This window comes from Ambystoma mexicanum, chromosome 9, assembly GCF_040938575.1.
Source record: "Ambystoma mexicanum isolate Mex_15411 chromosome 9, UKY_AmexF1_1, whole genome shotgun sequence".
Lineage (NCBI taxonomy): Eukaryota > Metazoa > Chordata > Amphibia > Caudata > Ambystomatidae > Ambystoma > Ambystoma mexicanum.
The window spans coordinates 888,467,724-888,489,869 of NC_090931.1; the positions used below are offsets into that span (position 1 = coordinate 888,467,724).

At 47.6% G+C, this 22,146-nt stretch overlaps 1 protein-coding gene across 4 annotated transcripts in view; it reads left to right on the top strand.

Moving 5' to 3' along the window:
* USP40 (ubiquitin specific peptidase 40) overlaps window positions 1-22,146 on the top strand; it is a 2,045,603-nt gene that overhangs the window by 1,156,393 nt on the left and 867,064 nt on the right. For all 4 annotated transcript variants that reach the window (XM_069616007.1, XM_069616010.1, XM_069616008.1 and 1 more), the window contains one exon: window positions 7,529-7,617. In XM_069616007.1, coding sequence (XP_069472108.1) covers window positions 7,529-7,617 — 89 coding nt within the window. The remainder of the gene's footprint in view (window positions 1-7,528; window positions 7,618-22,146) is intronic.

The window sequence follows — 22,146 nt, forward strand, 5'->3', positions numbered from 1 at the left end:
GAGGTGCAGCATTCCCACTAGGGGTGGTTGTAAGTGGAACCTCACAGGGAGATAGACGCCTCTTGGGAATAAGGACTCCCTTCCTGCTGAGGAACTCTCTTCCCATTATCCTCCAGAACCTAATGTAATATCATTACTTTACAACCCGTCTTACATATGTTCCTGTCATAAAATGACAGAGAAAAAGTATCAGTTCAGTAGTGTGAAGAGTAATAACCAAGGATTCATAAAGAATACTTATTTCACAAATACTGAGATGAAGAAGCCAAGAGGAGGTAAGACGCACATGGCCCAAACACAAAGGTGTGTGTTTCCTGTGAAGCTGCAGAAGCGCTAACGCTGTGTAGTAAAAAGAAGAGGGCCAGGCGAACAGGGAAGTGAGACCCAGGTCACTCAAACCGGCTGGATCAAGGAGACAGGGAAATCTGGGAAGACATTGTTTCATGCATCGAGGAACAGCTACCAAAGAGATTTGCCAGCAATGCGTGGCACACCCAACATACTGGAGGAAGCCTGTCATAGTCCAAGGAGGGACGTCCAAAGAGGGCGGGAGTGGATACCTGGAGTTGGCATGCCAAACAGGCGAGGTGCTCAGAACAGACCTAAGGAGGTTGGTCTGCTGAAGGAGAATGTGAGTTAGGAAGCAAAGCAGGAAGGTGGTTGACTGGAAGGGAAACAGTTGAAGAACCCCTCCATTGCCGCTACGATCAGTCACAGAAGCATGTCAGAAGAAAGCCAGAGAGTGGCTTCGACAGAGCAGAAAGAGGAAAACAAGAACGCTGACCTGATGACGCAGACCCCTTGCACAGCAGGTAACGGGAAGAGCGGGAGACCCAGGGAAGAGGGCGTATGTGTAAAAAGGGACAGAGATTTAACAAGCCATAAGCGAACCAAATATAACAATTGGAGACAGCCCCCTCGTCTCACTGTGAAGTACAACCACCGAAAGGGGGAGAATCACTCAAGGGTTAATCGTACTCAACCCAGTGAGGGGGTCTGTGTATACAAAGTGTGAGCATCATACAAGACCCCATCATACTTGTCCCAGTAATTGGCAAGACCACCAGAAGAGTGAGACATTCTTAGTGACTCATCAAACTCGTCCCAGTGAATGGGAAAATATTTCGAGGAAAAAGAGCCAAATAGAGAATTTATATAGTTTTTCACAGAGAAAACCTACCACAGCAAGGATGGTTGGTCCAACAATCTCTGATTGAATAATCAAGAATTTAGAAGAATTGGAACAGATACTCAGGGTTTCAGGCCATTAAGAGAGAAGCCAAGAAAGGAGTTTGAAAATCTAAGGAGACCGGACACAAGGGCTTGGGGAAACCCCTTGAAAGAACTGAGAAGTATTGGGATAAATAGCAAGAGACTATTTAAGAATCTCATACTGAGGCGAACTTTGCTGAGAAACAATCCAGGAGAAGGGAGTCATTTTCCTGGTACTTTTTTTAGTAATAGTGGTAGTGTCACTTAGACTAGATTCAGAGGATGTTTGTTTTGCCTTTCATCCTGATGACGAGCACCCTTGTTTAGTTGTTAGGTAAGAAAATGGAAAGTTGGGCACTTTCATTATTATTTTGAAAAAAAAGCTTTGAAAATTACACCCATTGGTCCGTCTGTCTCCTTCTGACCTACCACAAATTCTACGATCTGGCTTGGAAGGAGTTGCCCGAGGGGCTTGGGGCTGAGCAGTCCTTGATTATATGTCTTGTGTAGTTGCTGTTTTTCTTGGTCTCCACTGAATGTACCAACTGCTATCAAATCTGTGGGAAGAAGGAATGCATTTGAACAACAAATTACTTAACTCTTGGTAATGATGATGGAGTTTCTTCCCACAAATTCCTCATCACCCTCCCAACCTGTCCCACTTGGTGAGTAGCTTGTACATCTCATCCGTTCTGTGGCACCTTAGCTGGGGAAAAGGGGCGGAAGTGAGACCAATGGGCAGAGCAGCTCCATATATATTGGCTTTGACCTCATGTCTGGGTTGCGAATCTGCACCTGACATAACCGTGCTGTGCCCACTGGTGGTGAATGTTTCTGTGACAGCTGGCACTTAAGATACAATATCAAAGATGAGAAATCTTTGGATGGATCATCCATCAGAAAGAGCATTACTGAGAGCTAAGCAATTTGTTCTTTGCCTCTGTTCTGCTTCCAAGATTTTTGAGTAAATGGTAGGCATTCTTGCTTCTGTCCATTTTATAGTGTCCCTATTATTCACTTAATTTTTGGCACTTGCTTCTGTTCACTTCAGTGTTCCCCATGTTAGTTCGATTAATCTGGGGTCTTCTATCTATTTAATAGCTTTCCTATTGTCAGTTCAATTAATTTGGCCGTTGGGCCGAAATACAAAATATTTTGGTTTAACACCTCTGTCTGTATAACAATGAGGTCCAAAAGATCATGACCAGTGTCTGCTCTAGAAATTACTTGAGAGCTCTCAAACAACTTCAATATTCCACAGACAAAGATATAACCAATGGTGCTAATAATCTACCATTACTAAATTTTGAGCTCCTTGCATCTAGAGAAACTCTCCTTTTAAGTGACTGAAAACCTAAAACGATAATCATTTTGATCTAGCACCACGCCCACATCACACATGACCAGATTAATCATATTAGCATTACAAACATTACAATCCCACCACAATAATCTTTGCACTTTGTTCCCTAGCAGCCAAAGATACCTGCAAGTCCTCAAATCCATAATATGTGCTTCAAATTATAGAGAATAATAAATGACCCATTCCCATCTTTTAATAACACCTTCTGGGTATAATCGTTATCTTACTTTATGAAAGAGTACTGTGATGAATCTGAAGATGTCATCCCTTCTCCCCTAGGGGGAGACCTTTCCTATGGGGGCAGGGCAGTGCATCCACAGTACAATAGTCCACCGAAGGGCGATCGGCCGTGAGAGTATCACATGGGGAAGGAAGCCTCTTATGGGATTGGGAACGAACATTCAGAGAATGTGGTATGCCCCCGCTTCAATACATGCAATCCATTCTCCAGTGCCAAATCATCCTTCCCCCACTCTAGATAGAGCCAATGTGTTCTGTTGTCTAGTCAGTAAACCTAATAAACTTTACAAGACCAAAATACCAGAGAATGTAAAGTATGGTCTAGCTGCTCACTGTATGTGATTGTCCAAAGCAATACAACAATTCAGCGCAGGAGTTTAAAGGCAGCTCAGCTGGGACGCTAAGGGAGACCTACCCTCTGAATAGGGACTGCAGGAGCCTTGCAACAGACATGCAGCTGCTCGAGAAGAGCCATTACCTGCACGGAAGAGACAAACCGGTATACTGATATGATATGGCATTTGTAACGCGCCTATACACAAATGGTTACCGGAGAGGTGCTAGAAGTCCGGGCAGGCAAGAGGGTGAAAGTAGAAGCTGGATTGAGAGGGTCTAGGACCCTGAGAAGAGATTGCAAGTCTGGGATCTACACCCATATGGAAGTCAAAGTATAACAGGGTCTGGGACCCAGAAAATAACCAAGATGGGGAAAGAGGAATTGTATGTTTGGTAGGAGAGTGAACCAAGCAGATAGGATAAGGAATTGTGAGTCTGGGGCCCGCACCCATCTGAGAAGCCGAGAATGAGAGGGTCTGGGACCCTGATTGTAAAAGGAGCTAACAAGGAACAGTTGTATGCTTGGCAGGAGAGTAAACCAAGCGGATACAACACTACATTGCGAGTCTGGGACCCACACCCATATGAGAGACAAAAGTCTAAAGTAACGAAGAATAAGAGGGTCTGGGACCCTGTGAGAGAAAGAGTCAGTCCGTGAGAGGACAGTTGCTTGGCAGGAGGGTAAAACAAGCCATTCAAAATATTGTTAGTCTGGGACGTGCACCCACACGAGAGGTTGAGAATAAGAGCATCAAGAACCCTGGAACTGAAGAAGACTAATTAATGAGAGTCTGGGACTAAAGAGGGTCAAGAACCCTGGAATGGAAAAGGACTAATTAGAAGGAATCCTACACTTGGTAGGGAAGTATGCCAAGTTAGTGGGATAAAGAACTGTAAATCTGAGAAGCATAACCTTATGAATTGCCGAGTGACATTTACCTAAAAGTACACAGGCCTCAAAAGGAAGGAAAGTAGCATAAGAAGTAGTCTAGGGGAAAGGAGCACGAACCTAGCATTGGAATCCTATATTTGTGAACATTGTTTATTTGATCAGTTTTGATCGCTAGAGAGACTGCAAACTTTTCTGTTTGTTAGAACTACCATGAACACTTCTCTTTGGGAAGAGACCACCCTTGCACATTTGATTTAAGTTATTAGTGAAGGGCTTTTGAGAAATGGCAGTGACTGGCGTTTTAGTTTTGGACAAACTGACAATTGCACTATTTTTCCTTGAGGCAGGGAAACCCCTCTTAGCTTTACGGATAGCGAGGCATTCTTCCAAACCTTTTGTGATCAATAAGTAAAATATGCCACCATTGTGTCCAAGCCTTACTTCTGCACCCTTGCAGTATGCTGTCTTAAACTTGTTGAAATATAAACTGTAATACCACCTTAAGATCATCCCATAGACAGGGACTTGATTGATGGAGTGTGATAAAGGGTATAGGCCTGAATGTCCAAGCTATCAATTAACCTTTTTTCTTGGTAGAGTAAGATGTTCTATTCTCCAACAAGCATAGGCCAACCTACACTCACTAGTTTAGATTTTCAACCAGCAACTTTCCAAGGAAGGATTTTACAATCGTCTTTGTCTTTCTAAACCTTCTTTGAAGTCTTCCTATTAATTGAGGGTGTTGGCTCTCGATTATGATCTAATTTGTTTGAACTTTCACATACGTTCCTACGCAGCCCAAATGGGCCCCGTCCAGTCCCAATTAGCTTTCCCAGGTCAATCCGCTTCCTACAATTCATTCCATAGAGCAGACCTATTATTTACAAGTACATTAAAATGATTCATATTCACCCCTTAATCTCCTCAGGGCTGGAAGTCTTATATAATTGTTCACTCTTTTCCTTTGCATCCGCTACACAAAAACTAGAGTTCTAAAAAGAACAATGGAAGGAATCATATAGGAGAGGAGGTAGCCTGATTTTTTTTGTGCCTTTCTTTAAGACACTCCGCAATAGATGACTGAGAAAAAGATAACACAATCGCCTGGTAGAAACTTCACTACTTTTCCTACGCAACCTGAATGTTTTGCCATTAACATATATTTTGCTATTTATATTGGTTTCACAAGTTTTGTTTGCAAAAGCCAGAGACTTATTCATAAGCACCATGGTATCCTCTTTAGTTGCAGTAGATAAGGGGTAACTTGTCAAAACTGCAACCAGTTGCTTGAGTGGTAAGTTCAACATATACGTTTTCCCCTTATGAGGCTCCTTGTTAGCATTTATTTGACAATTATCTTGAAGCATACGGTTCACAGCATTCAATTGTACACTCTCGCCATTATTAACAATTACTGCCCTAATACTCCTCTGAGAGTTGTCTTTGTATGTACAAATGAACACCTATGCGAGACCTGAGCTAATCTTAGGCACATGATGCAATACTGTGTCAATCTTTGTCTTCAGTTTTGCACATCTGGCAGCCATTATTTCAACCACGTACTTGTGATAAGTCTCCTTAAGGTGACTACTGGTTTGAAATGGAGTTTGAAGAAAGCGTTTCCAAAGTCCTTCATGAATGTTTTATTTCCAGTGGAATTGGGATCTGCGATTCCAGTAATGCCTATTTGCCCCATTGAAACAATCCATGCCGTCCGTTCTATTCACCTTTAACTGAGAGTGGTGGTCATGGTAGAGAAGAATGTATAGTTAGTAATTTGTTCATAATGTTCTATAATCCTTTTGGAATAACTCCTGAGCACTGGTTTAAAGAAGTGGCCAAGGTAGCTAGCAAATTACGAAGCAATGTGATTTTGTGTTTTTTCCTGAAAGGCACACACTGCTCTAATTAGATTAGACTAAATATGCAAATGTTTGCCCTCCTGCCTCATCTTTTCCTGACTCTGTATGATCCTTATGCTTTGCCATCTCATAGACACTTGGAACCCTATGTCAACCTCCTCAGCATTGAGAAGTGGCCAACAGCTTAAGGGTCCACCAGATATTATACATATTTGTGAAGTGGCCACACTTAATTCCCAATATGTTGTCTGAGAGAAGAGTTAGGAGAATATTAGAGCACTATGTCAACAGAAATCCAGGACCAGCAAACAGACCCCTTACTATCTTGTATAAGCCATGCAGTGGTTAATATGGCCAGAAGGAAATAACTGATCTCCACATCAGTTCAGTGTTCCATGAAGGTACTTCCAAGCTGATAATTTGCAAAGGTTACTTAGACTAGGCCATGGTTAATAGCAGGCACAGAACAAGACTCTCTGCATGTCTGATGGTCAGGCATTCAGTAACTGCTGCAGCTACTCGGGGCTTGCAGGCACTTAACACAGTGCTAACTCCCCGGAAGTACCTTTTGTAAAATACCTGCTTCAAACTAGGGGCTGTCTGCTGTGTCCTTACTTTGCACTAATCTCTGACTCTCACACAGCTGCAACTGCTTGGGACTTGCAGGGCCGTGACAGCAGTGATGTCCTACTCTAACCTAGGAAACCCCAGAAAATGAACCACTGTCACCCAGCCTGCAACTCCCAGTGGAACAACATGAAATTAAACAATTCAAACTGGCTGTGGCTGTTCCCAAAATAACCCAGGTCCTTAGATTATCCGTATCTTTGGCCCCAGAAGTGAATGGTGTGTTAACCCCCTATGCAGGGTTGAACACCACTCCAGTTCTATGATTGGCAGGCTCTGTATAAAACCCTTGAGCCAGCCTGTCGAGAGATTAATGTTTGATCATTTTCCAAATACCAGTCTGCTAGCCATATTGGTGGATATCTGTGCACATCTGGTGACTGATCTATCTCTGCAAGTGTATTATTCTGGATGTTATGCTAGTGCCCTGAGCTAGCTGGCCCCATAAGCGAAGCTCTGTTTCTCTATACCTCCCTACTCAGTCGTTCAGCCCTAAACATGGAGGAAGGATGTGCTCCCCCTTCTGTCAATATCCTCAGCCTTCCAGCCCTGTGAAGGAAGGCTTACAATCTGTTTGTCTACATAGCTATGCTTCCCTAGAAGCAACCATATCCATGTAATGTTGTTTATCTGAGCCACCGATCTTTAGAAGTGAATGATTTTTAGATTGACTATTGTCTGAGCCAACCACCTCTAGAGATAAAACAGCTGGTATCCTTGTGCCAAACCCCAGATTATTCATGAACAGTGGTGAGATATGCTTGGTCCAGCTATCGGTTTCACAAGCTAGTCTCTCTTTGGGTGTAACATCTTTGAATTCATTATGCTAACCCCCAATCTCCCTTTTTAAATTCCCAGCGAATAGGCAGTGTAAGAGATGAGCTGCTGTTTGGCTGTCTCATCAGCATGTGTACATCTGGAGGGACACTGCTTTTCCAAGCCATCCTGTCCCTGTGTCCACAGAGATTTGCTGATAGTCCTTGTTTCTCTTCATAGTGGCAGACGGTGTAACGGTGGAGGAAGCTCACCTGCGGATGAGAAGCTCCTTAGGATTGTGTGTGGGAAAATCTCCGACTTCCACTCAGGTGAGCCGGATTAATCTATAGAGCACAAGAAGAATTGCTTGCTGGTGACTGGCATCACAGTTAACTGTTTTTATTTCATTGGGATTCCGTTACCAGAGTTTATTTGCTGATTTGTCTGAGCAGGAAAGGGCGTTGAAGTACACAGTACATGGGCATAGGCTTGTCTTCTCAAGATGTGCCTGTGTAATAGGGTTAAAGGGTGGGGATACAGGTCTACTATCAGTAATGTGTACTCAGGACCTCATAACTATGAAAATAACTCTGTAGCGCTCCAATGAGCAGCAAAGTCAAATGTGCTAGAGTTAGGTCGAAAGTCCTAAGCTGCCAAACTGACACGGGGCACTTGTGATTGTTTGTTTTTCCCTGTTCACACCTTTCCCTTATGTGTCCTTGTTAGGGCAACATTTAATTTTTTGACTTTTTGCTCCCTAACTTTATGGGACCCCCAAACTTGTGTTGGCATCCATGGTTTTTGGCTCTTTTGTGACTCGAGGGACACTAGCCTTTTCTGATTTGCTGATTGTTAAGATGTTTTTTGTGCAACCCTCTTAGAGCTTTAAAACCACTAACCTTAAAGTGGGGCAGTACTTCAAACCAAAAAGGGAAGCCAAACCTTTCTTATGATAATAAGTGTTAGGATTCTTCTTTTGGCAACTTTCCCTTCATAGTTTCTACGGACACCCAATACTTTTGCTTTGTTTTTTAACCTGTTCTGACTTTATTTTTTTTTATATATTTTTTATTGGTTAATCGGTCGGAGCATAAGAAGAAACCGCAACTGAGTTACAGTAGTCGACATACATCATTCTGTGTGCACTTCATTGGATGGAAAATACCCCAAAGGAGGCAGTTCCACTCGCCCAGACCCCGCACTGTCCTCCAGGTTTATTTACCCGAGGGTTCTCCTACTTACACCCGGATACAGATAGAGTTGCGCCAGGCAGGGTTTAAAGGTTAAAGCTGGATATTTAAGGTTGTGGTCCAATAGTGGAGTCCAGATCCACAGAAATTGGTGGATCTTTCCATCCTTTGCAGACATAACCTTCTCTGCCAAAAGCACACCCCAGACTTAAATCCACCATAAAACCAGGTCCGCTCCTACTATCGACTTCCAACGATCAGCAACAGAAATGCGGGCTGCCAGCAGCAAATGTCAGCAGCCTTACCCAGACCCCAGATTTAGGGTATACCTATTCAAGAGGGGCCCGCAGGAGCAACATTTTAGGACACATCAGAAGTTTACTGCCCGTAATCGCTTCTATGGTTGCCACAATGGTTTCCCAAAAGGAGAGAATCGGGGGACAATCCCACCACATATGAAATTAAGAGCCTTGCACCCCACAGTTTCGCCAGCAAGAGGGGGGGAATCGAAGCCTGAAAGTGATGCATCTGTGCTGGGGGATAGTACCAGTGGAATAAGAGTTTTGGTGCACATTCGTTGTTGGTCACGCATCTGAATGAGAAGTGGCCCCTGGCCCAGATATCTAGCCACTCTTCGTCTTCCAATTGGTGTCCCAAATCTGCTTCCCATCGGGCCATGTAGTCCGGGCGACGGGAGATGAGAAGATCCCCTCTGAGAAGTTTATATTGTTTCGAGGCCCACCTTTGCCTAAACACTCCCAAATGGTCAGTTCTAGAGGGCTCGGCATTTGAGTAGCCTTCCGTCTAACTTCTGGGTGTGTGATTCAATGGCTTAACTGGGTATATGGAAACCTGTCCGTTTCCGACAGGTGGAGCTCCTTTTTGCATTCCTCGAATGAGATTGGTCTGCCCTCCTCGAATAGCTGTCTTAATGTTTGTAATCCCCCCCCTTACTCCAATTCCCAAAAGCTCCTGGATGCATGCCCGGTGTGAAAGCAGGGTTGCCAAAGACTGGAGACAATGGGCCAATACCTCTGGGGATCTTTTCCCCCTGTAGTGCTTCGTCCCATGCCTTTAGAGTAGCCTTTGTTGACGAGAGCAGGTTCTCCCATTGCTTTCGTATCTTATGGGGATGAAGGGTACGAATTGTAAGGGGAGAGAGGTTTTGGACTACTTGATCACCATCCATTTCGGCGGGGGAGAGGTAGACCTCCATCTAGACAAATGCGAAAGCTGTGCCGTCTATGCATATTTATATAGGTTGGGGACCCCCAGCCCTCCCAACCGGGAACCACCCATCATCACCCTCTTAGGGATCCTAGATTTCTTACCCCGCCATATTAATACCAGAAGTTTCCGTTGAAGACTGTCCAATAATATTTTGGGAATTTCCACCGGGGGGGTGGGGAGGGGGAATGAGCAAAAGTAAAGCAGGCGAGGGAGAAATCTTCTGGCCTCACCATCTTTCTGGGTCCTTTTCTAGTGATTTAATGAGGGGAGGAAAGTTGGTCGTAAAGTGATCTGTCGGGGAAGCAGTGAGCCAGACCCCCAGATATTCAATAGATGTGGTATCCCAATGAATTGCTCATAGCGACTGAAGGGAAGTGATGTCCTGTGGTGATAGTCCCACCCCTAATCCCACTGATTTCCCATAATTTATTTCAAACCCTCCTACTTGGCTGAGGGCTCAGAGTACCTGGAGGGCCGCTTGAAGGGAAGGTTAAATTTAATAATTGAAAGTAGTACATCATCAGCATACAAAGATACCTTGTGGGGAGAATCTTGTGCTTCAACTCCCTGATTGGAGACATTCCTACTTATGTGTTTCGCCATCGGTTCCCAGGGACTGGGACAAGAAATGGGCCCGGTCATCCAAAAAAAAGTGGCCCACCCCTCGCCTAACGACCCTTGACCTCTGAGATTACTGGAAATGATGTCATTTGGACCCCCCCCCCAAAGTGACATCCCGGGTAGCCATGAAACACAACCTTTCACCCCTTGACAAAACAGGAAGTGTCATCAAATAGCATTGTCCCTAAGTGCACTAAATTACTGTGAATCCAAGCGGACATCCAAGGCCAAATGATATGTTATTGTGGGAAAAAGAACTTCCAAATTGTTCTTAAGGTTTTGTAAAAATTGCTGTGCAATTAAATCAAATAAAAAAAATTAAAATGTTATTGTATAGCACTTATGCTTAAGCTTTTTTTATAAAACAAATATGCGTACAATAGCACCCAACCAGTGTTGGTACTCATTTATCGGCTTTTTGAAGAAAAAAAAAATGGAAAAAATAAATATATTTTTTTTTAATTGTTTTTCTCCAAACCGGCCCAGGCATGGTCAGAAACCGGCCCCCACTCCCGAAGGCCAATCAGACCCTGTCGGTTCCATAATGAGAACAAACAGAAGTGGGGAGAGGGGGCAGCCCTGTCGTGTACCACAGGTGAGGGGGATTGGGGATGAGCGTTCCTGATTAAACCTGGAGTAAAGTGTTCGGGGAAGTATAATTAGTGGCTATCCTACTCCTGAATCGGAGGCCAAAATCGAAGGCCTCTTGGGTTAAATGCATGAAGGACCAATCAACCTTTGGTTGCGTCCAAGGCTAGAAGGGCCAACTTCCCTTTATTTATAGTGGTAGTCTCTATTGGATTTAAAGCTCGCCTAATGTCTCCTGTCTTCCTATCCTGGACAAAGCCTGTTTGGTCTGCATTAATCAGTGTAGGGAGCAGTGGGGCTAAGCGGTTTGCTAATACCTTAAAGTAAATATTCGCATCAATATTCAGGAGAGAAATCGGCCCATAGGAGGCACACTCTTTTGGATCCGTACCAGGTTTCAGTAAAAGTATCGTGGTAGAGGCTTGCATGGAAGCGGGTCACACTACCCACTTCTCTAAAGGGCTGTTAGTGGAGAGAGAAGTTGGCTACTGAAGAGCTTGTAACATTTTGGTGAGAATATGTCAGGGCCCGGGGCTCTAGATTTCAGGGACCTTATTACCGCCTCCACCTCTTCTTGTCTTATTGGGGATTCTAGCGCCTCCATCACCTCCCGGGCTAAGCTGGGCAGGTCTGCTTCCCCAATATACCTTGTCTGGGCTGAGGATGATCTGGTTGGAGCTGAAATTGTCTCCAGCAGATGGGCCCTTGCTAGGTTTAATTTATCCTGTTCCTCATATTGGGTTACCTCCGGCAGATCTTTGAGGCCTATAATGAAATTGCGTTTTCTGGATTGTGCGAACTTCATCGTTAAGAGTTGGTTGGCCTTATTGCCTTTCGCATAATAACTCTGTTTGACTGGCATCAGGGTCTGAGCTGTCTCTTCGGCGTATAGGGCCTCTAATTTATTTCGGGCGATGCAGAGGGCTAAGTGGAGTTGGGGGACCATCCCCTCTTATATTTGCTTTCAATCTCTAGGATTTCCTGTTCCTGTAAGACTCGGGATTGTTTTTTCTGTTTGGTAGGCCACTGTGTATGATAGGCCACTGTGTGTGCTATTAAAATACATCTGATGACTGCATTCATGGCGTCCCACATCGTGGCAGGAGACGTTAGTTCAGTGGGTTTCTCCTGAAAATAGTCCCTGATCGCTTTCACTACTCCATCCCTTCAGGCCATGTCATTCAAGATTGGATCATATAGGGGCCATTGTGGTCTAGTCAGCGGGGCTGGTCAGAAAGAACCTTCGGGGCAATGGTCCCTGTGCTTATAAATGGCATGAGCTGATGCGAGACCAACATCACATTTATACGGGAGGAGGAACAGTGAACCTGTGAAAAAAAAAAGGTGAAGTCCCTGTCCTTTGGATGCAGTACTCGCCAGGCGTCGTCCACTCCCAAAGACCTGAACAAATGAAGGATACTTGGAGCGATCCTGAAATCTTTAGAGCCCTCCTAAAAAAAAAAAAAGTTATTGGCCTTCATTCGGGGCGTAAATCGAAATTAGTGAATATAGATGGCCCAAGAGCATACCTTTCACGCCAGCATACCGGCCACCAGGGTCTTTAATGATGTCCAATTCTTCAAACTGGATACTTCTTGCCATCAGGATTGCCCCCCCCCCCTTTTTGACCCCACTGAGGCCAGGAATTGCTTAGGGGAGTCTCTGCTCCGAAGGCGGGTGTAGTCTTCTGGGAAAAGATGGGTTTCTTGCAGGAAAGTTACTTACCCTCCAAGTCCTTCAGTCTCTTCAGAATAGATTTACATTTTACTGGTTAGTTCAAACCTTTTACGTTCAATGAGACAAAATTCAGATTCTGGTGGGGTATCACTGGGTTTTCCTCCTTCACTGCGGCGGGGGAGGGTGTTAGGGAAGTAGAATCCGCCATCCAAAGTCAGAAAAATTCTGAAATCTTGCTATAACCGACTAAGCAAACCAAAAACAGCCCAAGCATTGAACTCTGAACTTTCAGGTGGCTTAGAACCATCGGCAAAACACCCCAAAGGTTTTCAGGTAACATCCTCCTTGAGGTCAGGCTTGGGCCGTGCAAAGCCTGTCTTAAGCCTTGTAGTGTTCCGTGTTCCCATGATGCCAGTTGACAAAGCTTACGGATGTCTGGAAAGGACCAGTGGGTCTTTACAGCAGCCAATTCCCTCCAGGTCACATGTGTGAGAGCCGTTTATCCGAGTTGCGGCCCCTCTGGACCCTTGACCAGACAGAGCTTTGCGATTTCGGCTGGAGGTCTTCCGCTCCCTTGCGAGTACCCAGTGGGAGTATCCCCTTTGTCTGATGGAGAAGAGTTTTATGATCCTCTCTGCATCTTCCAGGCTTGAGATCGACTGGGAAAACCACGTGAACTGAACAGAGCCGGGAAACAGCCAGCGTTATCTAATCTTTTGATCATGCAAAAAGAGAGTGGGGGCCGAAGCGCTCTATGATTCTGTATCGTGGTTGAAGCCAGGTCCTAGGAAATCTGTATAGGGTAGCCCTGGAATGTCAATTCGTCTGGGTGCCACCCACCAGCAAGATATCTTGCTTCGTTGTGTAAAAGTGGACTTGAGTAATCACATCCGGGGATATTCCGACTCCACTCCCCTGCGAGTGCGCAACCTGAGAGTGTGATCCAGTGGAAGCAGGGGCTTCTCGGCGTGTGGCAGGAAGGATTGAAATAGGTCCCCTATGTACTCCGCTAAGTCTTGGTCTTGGACGGACGATGGTAACCCTCTGATCCGGAGATTTTTTTGGGCCCTATTCTCCATGTCCTCTTGTTTATACTCTAGGGTCTCATTCCTGTTTGCCAGGGTACAGTTCTTCTGTTGTACCTCCAGTAGGGCGGCTGCGTAGTCTTGAGTTTGCTCCTCCAGTCTTTGTTCCAGTTCCGCCACTCTTTGTTCCATATGTTCTAATTTGGTAGATAGTTCCAACATCCAGCTGCGAAACTCTGTTTTAATGTCCATCATAAATTACTGAATGTTCTCCTTGGTGGCTAATTGCCCTGTGGGGCCAGTTGGGGCTAGGGCAGGGACTTTGTTGCTTCTGATTTTTTTCCCCCTTCTCTGCTGTGAGTAGCATGGTGGAGATGTCCATTTTCTCCTGGGCTTTGTTTTGACATGGCGATTTTCCTCGATGTGGGAAGTGTGAGCCCTCGCTTTGTTATAATTCTCCTCGCCTCCAAACAGTCAGGGTTCACCCGATGGCTTGATCCCTCTCACAGGGTATGAAAGGGTAGGGCGGGGCGCCTGAGACGCTAAGCCCCTGGATGAATGGCTGTCAAGCACTGCACTTATCAATTCCTGCCGGATACCACAAGATTCCGGGAAACCCCTTGTCGGGGCTCCCTGAGGGTCTCCACTGCCAGAAGAACCCAGGCCAATGAGTAAAGAACAACGGAGCGTGTAGGCTCAGGGCATCCACGTTGCAACAGAGGAAATCCTGAGGCCTGAGGATCTATGGCTGTTGCTCTGGGGTGGAGTAGTGTTCCAAAGCAGTGGTGCCTCAAAGGAGGGGGGAGGGAACAGGGAGGGAAGCTGGAATTGCTGTTTATTTGTTTCCCCCGTTTCAAAAGGCCTCTTTTACTTTATGCCTTTTATGCCATGCCTATCACTCATGGAAAGGCTGTAACTCTCCAGAGAGCCTCCATGCTTCCTACCAGGTGTTGGTGAGGTGCTGCGGGCTAGACTGCTGTGGGCCGTGTAAGAGGAGGGTCTGTGCGCTGGTCTACCGATGAGGGGAGCGCAGAGGGTTCGGCCAGGCTTATTATTTCCCTTTCCATGTTGCAGGAGCTCTCTCCCCTTGCGTGCTGCCTGATTCTTATCGGGAGGTGGGATGCTGTAGGCTGCTCACCGTTTAAGAGGAAGGCTTAGGTGCTGCCCCGCTGCGGGGCCAACGTCAGAGGAGCAGGAGTGTGGGCAAACGGAATTCCGCTGGAGAGGGAGCAAGTGAGGCGGGCCGCCACCAATGGCCTGTGCCTCTGTGCTCCCAGGGTACAAGCACAGAGGCACAGGCCGAGAGACTGGTGCGTACCATGCCTTACAACTGGGGCTGCTGGCACGTATTTAGATGGTCCATTGGGCCGGGGTGAGGGGGAGCTGGCCTGCGAAATCTTGTGTCCCCATTGCCACTGGCGGAGTAACGGGGGAAAGGAGCCAGCACCATCTCCCTTGCGCCACCGTGTTCAGGGGTCCCCCAGTGTTTTCTGCAGCGTTCGTGCAACTCGTCCCTACTAAGACCGGTCGCTCGCCCCACTGAGGGATGCTTGCTCCTCACCCGTTGGACTCGCATTGCAGTAGGGTGGTCAGATGAGGTGAAGGGTGGGTGGGTTACGCCATGCTCGTCCCTCCTGTATGTCCACCATCTGGATGCTAGATAGTCTGACTCCCGGCCGTCTGGGCTTATATATCAGCCGCAGAGTTCATGAAGAGCACCATGGCACCATTTTAGGAGAGCGCTGCAGTTTATACGCCGTTGCGAGCCCCTGCATTTATTCTGTTCTTCGGGCGGCTTTGTGCCTCTGATGTTACCAATGCATGCCCTCCACTTTCAGGACCTTATTGCTGGCAGACTGCTCCCCGGCATCAACAGGAACTGCTATTTTATTATTAATCCGATGGGCTTTGTACGGAGGCCATCAACAGAGCAGCTACATCAGTGGCGCTGCTGGCCACGCCCCCAACCTGTTCTAACTTTTTGAAGGGAAGTAAAGCCTTCAGCTTCACTTCCCCTGCCTTTTGCTCATTTGTTATGGCAAAACTGATTAGTCTTTCAGACTATCAGTACTGGGAAACTGTTTCCCCTTTTACCTTTTTGTGACTTAACACTGCACACATCAATTTATGATGCAGTGCAATGGGAGATTTTTGTATCAGCCAAGCTTTTTACACTTGGGATTTTTGGTTACTTTTATATGTGCTGTGACGAATCCGGAGATGTCACTTCTCTCCAAGTGGGAGCCTTTTCCCACGATACCACAGAGGTGAGGCCGCTACCCAAAAAGTCCACATGGGGGTGCTACTCAGCGTGAGGAGCTCATGGGTAGAGACTCGCTCCCTCACCCCCACGCCCCCCCCCCCCCTCTGGGGTTCAAGGAGATCATCACGGGAGAATGCGGTACAACACCCCTCACCCTGCACCCACTTAAATTACCTCGCCTCAGTCCATGAGGCCCACCTTACCATCTCACTTCATATCATGCACTTCCATGTACATATGTGAGTCTGAATACCCTACAGTTACTGAGACGAGGAAGAGTAGGGATGACTGATCTCCAGGAGGTGCGGAATTATAGCGAGGCCTCTTAAGATCTTGCATTAGCTTTCTAGCTGTGATCGCTCATTCACCATAAAGACTGTTTACCTTTTTGTCAGATCTTCCCATTAGGATCCGCGAATCTGGAGGATGTCCAGCATGGAAAAGAGGCTGCTGCTGTCCGGGACGTGTGCGAAGGAGCCGAGGCGTCCCTATCCGGTCTGGCGTCCCTATCTGGTCTGCCGTCCCTAGGCAGACCAAGTGTTCGGCCCTGCATGTCCTTTTCCGGGAGAGCTGCTGAACCCCACAGACCCCCTGAGGCATCTGGTCAACAACTGATATTTAAACAGTTGAAATGAAAATGCCCCTGAGGGAAAGGCATTTAGGTGTCACTAGGGGTCGCACCTGCAACCCCTTAGGTCAGGTCTCCCTTGCTACCCCTAAAAAATAAATTTACAAAATTTAAACAAAGTGTATTTTGGTTTAATTTTTTTAAATTAAACTGAGGCTCCTGGGCGGTGGGAGGCCGGCTGGCGAAGTTCGTCAGTGTGTGGGACTCCATCTCCACCGACCGTTGGGTGCTGGAAACCCTGGCCCAGGGGCACGCCCTCGAGTTTCTAAAGAAGTGCCCTCACGTGCCACCCGTGGCCAGGAAGGAAAACCACGTACCCCAGCTGCTGCTGGAGGTAAGGGCGATGCTCAAGAAAGGTGCCAAAGAGACTTTGGGGCTCCGGGGTCTACTCAAGATACTTTCTCGTAAAGAAGACACGAGGTTGGCGTCCCATCCTGGACCTGCGGCGACTGAACAAGTACATCAAGGCTCAGACGTTCCAGATGGTCACCCTCCAGCACTTGCCGGGACAGCTGGAGGACAATGATTTCCTGTCGTCGTTGGACTTGGAGGATGCCTACTTCCACATCCCCATTCTAAAAGGACACCGGAAGTTCCTCAGGTTCGTGGTCCAAGGACGGCACTACCAGTTCAAGGCCCTCCCGTTCGGATTAAAGTCGGCACGCAGGGTATTCACCAAGTGCACCGGTGGCGGCGTGGCTACACCTGCAAAGGATCCATGTCTATCCCTACCTGGACGACTGGCTCATCCGAGCAAGGACAAGGGAGCTCGCCATAGAACACACAGCGAAGACCGTCCAGCTACTCACGGACCTGGGGTTCTCAATCAACTTCCCCAAATCCACCTGGTCCCTTCGCAGGTCGCCCTGTTTCTGGGAGCCAAGCTCGACACAGTGGCACGGCTGGCCTCGCCGTCTGACGAAAGAACGAAAGCCATCCTGGGCAAGGTGCAACGCCTGCTAGCCACGGATGTAGCCAGGGTAAGATCCATCAAATCCCTTCTCTGGGATGATGTCCTCCTGCATCTATCTGGTACGCCTGTGCAGACTTCGAATGCGTCCACTGCAAGAGTTCCTCGACGCACGCTGGATCCAGGCGAGGGGCAGCTTCAAGGACAGGATACCGCTCAACGAGACCTTCCGACGAGCGATCTGGTGGTGGGGCACCCGCACTCATCTGACGGCGGGCGCAGACTTTCAGACCCCAGCTCACCAGGTAATGGTGACGACGGATGCCTCCCTGGAAGGGTGGGGAGCGCATACCGGAGATCTCCACGCGAGAGGCCTTTGGCTCCCGGAGGAAAAACAGCTTCATATCAACATTCTGGAGCTCCGCGCAGTGTTTTGGGCCCTCGGGTCTTTTCTTCCGTCCCTCAAGGGCAAGGTGATGAGGATCTTCACCGACCACACCACCACGATGTTCTACATCAGGAAGCAGGGTGGAACCAGATCCCCAGCCCTGTCCAAGGAAGCCCAGGATCTGTGGCACTGGGCCGTTGACCAGGGGATGTTTCTGGTACCCTTTCATCTGGCAGGGATAAAGAACACCATTGCCGACTCACTCAGCAGGGAGCTGCGCTCGTGCCACGAGTGGGAGCTACGCCAGGATCAAGTGGATCGACTCTTCAGGCTATGGGGCAGACCCCAGGTCGATCTCTTCGTGACGGCGACGAACTCCAAGTGCCAGAGGTTCGCCAGCAGGTTCCCCCAACCGAGGAGCATGGGCGATGCTTTCTCGTTCCCCTGGGACAACATGTTCCTCTATGCTTTCCGCTGTTGCCACTGCTACTCCGGCTCGTCAACCAGCTCAAGAGGTCCCGGTGCAGGATGATCCTCGTCGCACCGACGTGGCCGAGACAGACCTTCTGGACTTATCGGCGTCCCCACCAGTCAGACTCCCTGTGGACGCGGATCTTCTCTCCAGAGAAGGAGGCGCCATTCTTCATCACGACCCGAAGTCCCTGAACTTGCAGACCTGGCTCCTGCAGCACTAGAGTTTGGGCGATACGATATACCGGCCGACTGCAGAGAGATTCTTCCAAAGGCCAGGGCGTCCTCAACTCTCAAGTGTTACGGACACAAATGGAAGAGGTTCTCTGTCTGGTGCCGGGCACAGAAGATTAACCCTCTACGGATTACGGCCCCTCAAGTACTGCCGTACCTACTGTAGTTGGCCAAGGCTGGACTAGCTCACGCCTCCATCAAGATACACCTGGCTGCCATCTCCAGATACACCAGGACAACTGGACGGGTGTCCTTGTGGTCTCATCGCCTGGTGAAGGAATTTATGAAGGGACTATTCTGCTCGTTCCAGCCGGTGAAGGCCCCAGCCCCGGCGTGGGAGCTCAACGTGGTGCTGACTAGGCTCATGGGGGCTCCTTTCGAGCCTATGCATACGGCACCATTGAAGTTCCTATCGTGGAAAACAGCTTTTCTTGTGGCCATCACCTCCGCACGGCGCGTGGGAGAGATTCAGGACCGATCTTGCAAGCCTCCATACTTGACTTTTCACGACACGAGGGTGTCTGGTGTGGATTCAATCTAAATAGCATATAGCAGGGGGGAGAGAGGGCATCTCCGTTTCGTCCCCCTCTGTTCCATAATGGGCTCTGAGAGCTGACCATATATAAATAGTCTTAATGTTTGGTTCTATTAGTTGGCTTTGATCATGGTAGGGAATCTCTCCCCAAATCCCATTTGCTGCATGGTTAAGAACAAGAATCGCCACTCCACCCTATCAAGCGCCTTCTCTGTGTCGAGCGACACTAAGATGCCCGGGAAACCCGGTTTGTTGACCTTTTCTATAAGATGGGCTATCCTTCTGGTGTTATCGCTAGTCTGTCTTCCCCTAATGAACCCTGACTGGTCTGGGCCAATTATATTGGGGAGCTGTTGGCCAGGACCTTAGTGTATATCTTTGCGTCCGTATTGATCAGGGCTATTGGCCTATACGAGCCGCATACCGTCGGGTCCTTGCCCTCTTTGGGGACAAGGACCATTTTCGGCCGCTCCATAGATAATGTTATTCTACTCTCCCTACCCATGCCATTGAATAACGGGACCAAATATGAAATCAAGATTTGTCTGTATGTTTTGTAGAACTCTGTGTTAAATCAATCCAGACCTGGAGATTTGTTACTGGGGAGGGCCATAATGACTCTGTGCACTTCTTCAACTGAGATGTCTTTCCATAGCGAAACCCTATCTTGGGATGTAATTTGGGCTTGCTCCATTGTTTTCAGGTGTTCGACTTGATCATGTTCTGGTGGGTTGGCCGAACTGTATAGCTCCCTATAGAACTTCAAGAACTCCTGAATTATGTCTCTGTTGTCAGGGCTAGTACCCCCGTCCTTCCACCCTTAGTTTGAGAATCATTTTAGCTTTCTCTTTTCTTCAAAGCATTCTCGCCAGCAGTCTATCCGCTTTATCGGCCTTGATGTAATATTTTTGTTTCAGGAACACCAGGGCCTTTTTCGCCACCCTTGTCTGTATAATCTCCAATTGGGCCTTGATCGCTCGAAGTTCCTTCCTCATGGCTCCACTGGCTCCCTCTCCCATTTTTGTCATTACTTCCTTCAACTTCCCCTCAAGGTTCCTTTCCTCTAGTCTTAACTCCCTCTCCCTGTGTGAGAGATATGATTCTTCCCCTGATGGTGGCCTTGAAAGCATCTGATCTCGTTTGTCGCGTTGTCTCATTAACTTTGTTGTCAGCAAAGTAGTTCTTTATCTCCCCCTCCAGTTCCCTCCTCAGACTTATCATCTTTGAACAAGTATCCCGGGTAGCTCAATTTCCATAGAGCCATGGGGCCTGGCCTTCTGGTTATTTCCACCCTTATAAGGGCATGATCAGATAAAGAAATAGCCCCCACTTTGATGTGTCCTAACCAGCCCAGGAGTTTCCTAGAGGTCCAGACATAGTATATTCTTGATGATGAGCGAAAAACATGCGAGTAGAACGCGAACCCCTGCTTTTCCCCCTCTTTTTCCCTCCATGCGTCCACTATGGCTAGTCTCTCGACCTTGTCTTTCAGTTCCTCCGAGGATTCCCCTGGTTCCCTTTAGTGTGAGTCGATCTATCCTTCCCTGGGTCCCAATCCATGTTAAAATCCCCTGATAATATTATGGGGCCTTTCGCAAATTTCTCCAACTTAACCAAAATGCTTTGGATGATGGCGTCCTGGCCTCTGTTTGGGGTGTAGATAGTTGCTAGAGTAAATCGTTCCCCCTCCCTTTCATGGCTATGTACCTCCCTAGGGCATCTTTATCTATGTCCATTACTATCAGGTCCAGGTTGGATTGCAAGCCTATCAGGTGTCCCACCCTCTTTGTCTTGTCCGTCGACTGGACAGTATTGGGGAATCCCTGCACCCTCAGGAGGTCCCTATCTCACATCTGTACATGTGTCTCCTGTAGTGTGATTATATTACATCCCTCCCTCTGCAAGAACCTCTCCAGTTTTTCTCTTCACCAGGGAGTTCAAGCCCCTTATGTTTCGAGTACCAGGGTTAGCTTATTACAGCGACCCATTTCCCTGGGATATTCTTTCCTTTGTGGACCCTTCCCCTCTGTCGGTCAGATTCTCACCCCCCTTCCCAACCCTCCCTTTGGCTAGCGAAACTCAACTGGCCTCTAGCCCCCTCCAAACCTCTCCCTCAGCAGTTGAGTCCCCTTAACGCCCTAGCCAGAGCCCCAGCCAGGTCTCCCCAACCCATAATAGATTCCTACCCACCCACACCCTACCTTCTGGGCCGCCTCCTTGTTTCACTTTGGTCGCCCTCACCATGATACTTTTTAGCCCCTGAACCTTTAGCCTATGCTCTCGCAGCCTTGATCGTTGCGAACAGGCCTCTCCATCTCCGTTCCCTCCGCTAGTGGAGCCTTTCAAGAGGGGTTTGTATCCTCCCTTCTTACTCCTTTGGTTTTACCACTGTCGACCACTCCCAGCTTTTGCCCCCCTTGGTCCTTTGCTTTTGGTGTTCTTGGCTCCAGGTCTTCCTCCTCCTATCTCCAGAATCTTCGCTCCTTCCTCCATGGTGGTGATCCTTTGTTGCCTGCCCTGCCATTCAAATACCATGCCAAAAGGAAATGTCCATCTGTAACGTAGGTCCTTCTGTCTCAGAACCTGGGTGATTGAGCCATAGTTCTTCTTTTGAGCAAGGTCATCTGGGACAAGTCTTGGAAGAGTAACAGGTCTGATTTGTTGTAGGATATTTTTTTGGCTTTCCTTGACTGTGTAGGATCCATTCCTTGGTCTTGTAATCCTGTAGGACCACCAAGACATCTCTGGGGTGTGCCCCTGGTTCAGTCCTGCAGGTGCCAACTATGTGGATCCGATCTATCCTTGCTTCCAGTGCCGCCTCTGAGTCCAATAAATCTTTTAATATGCCCTTCATCATTGCCTCGAGGTCTTCGTCTAGCACTTCTTCTGGAATGTTTTTAATCCATATATTCGATCTTCTGGATCTTTTCTACAGATCCTCTGTCTGCAGTTCTACATTGTAGGTTGCTGTTGCCATTTTTTACACCTAGGTCTCGATCTTCCTGGAGTCTTTCGTCAGCTCTTGAATGGCTCTTTAATTTGCGTTGACCCTTTCTTCCATCTTGCTCACATCCTGTTTAATTTCTTGAAGTGCGGAG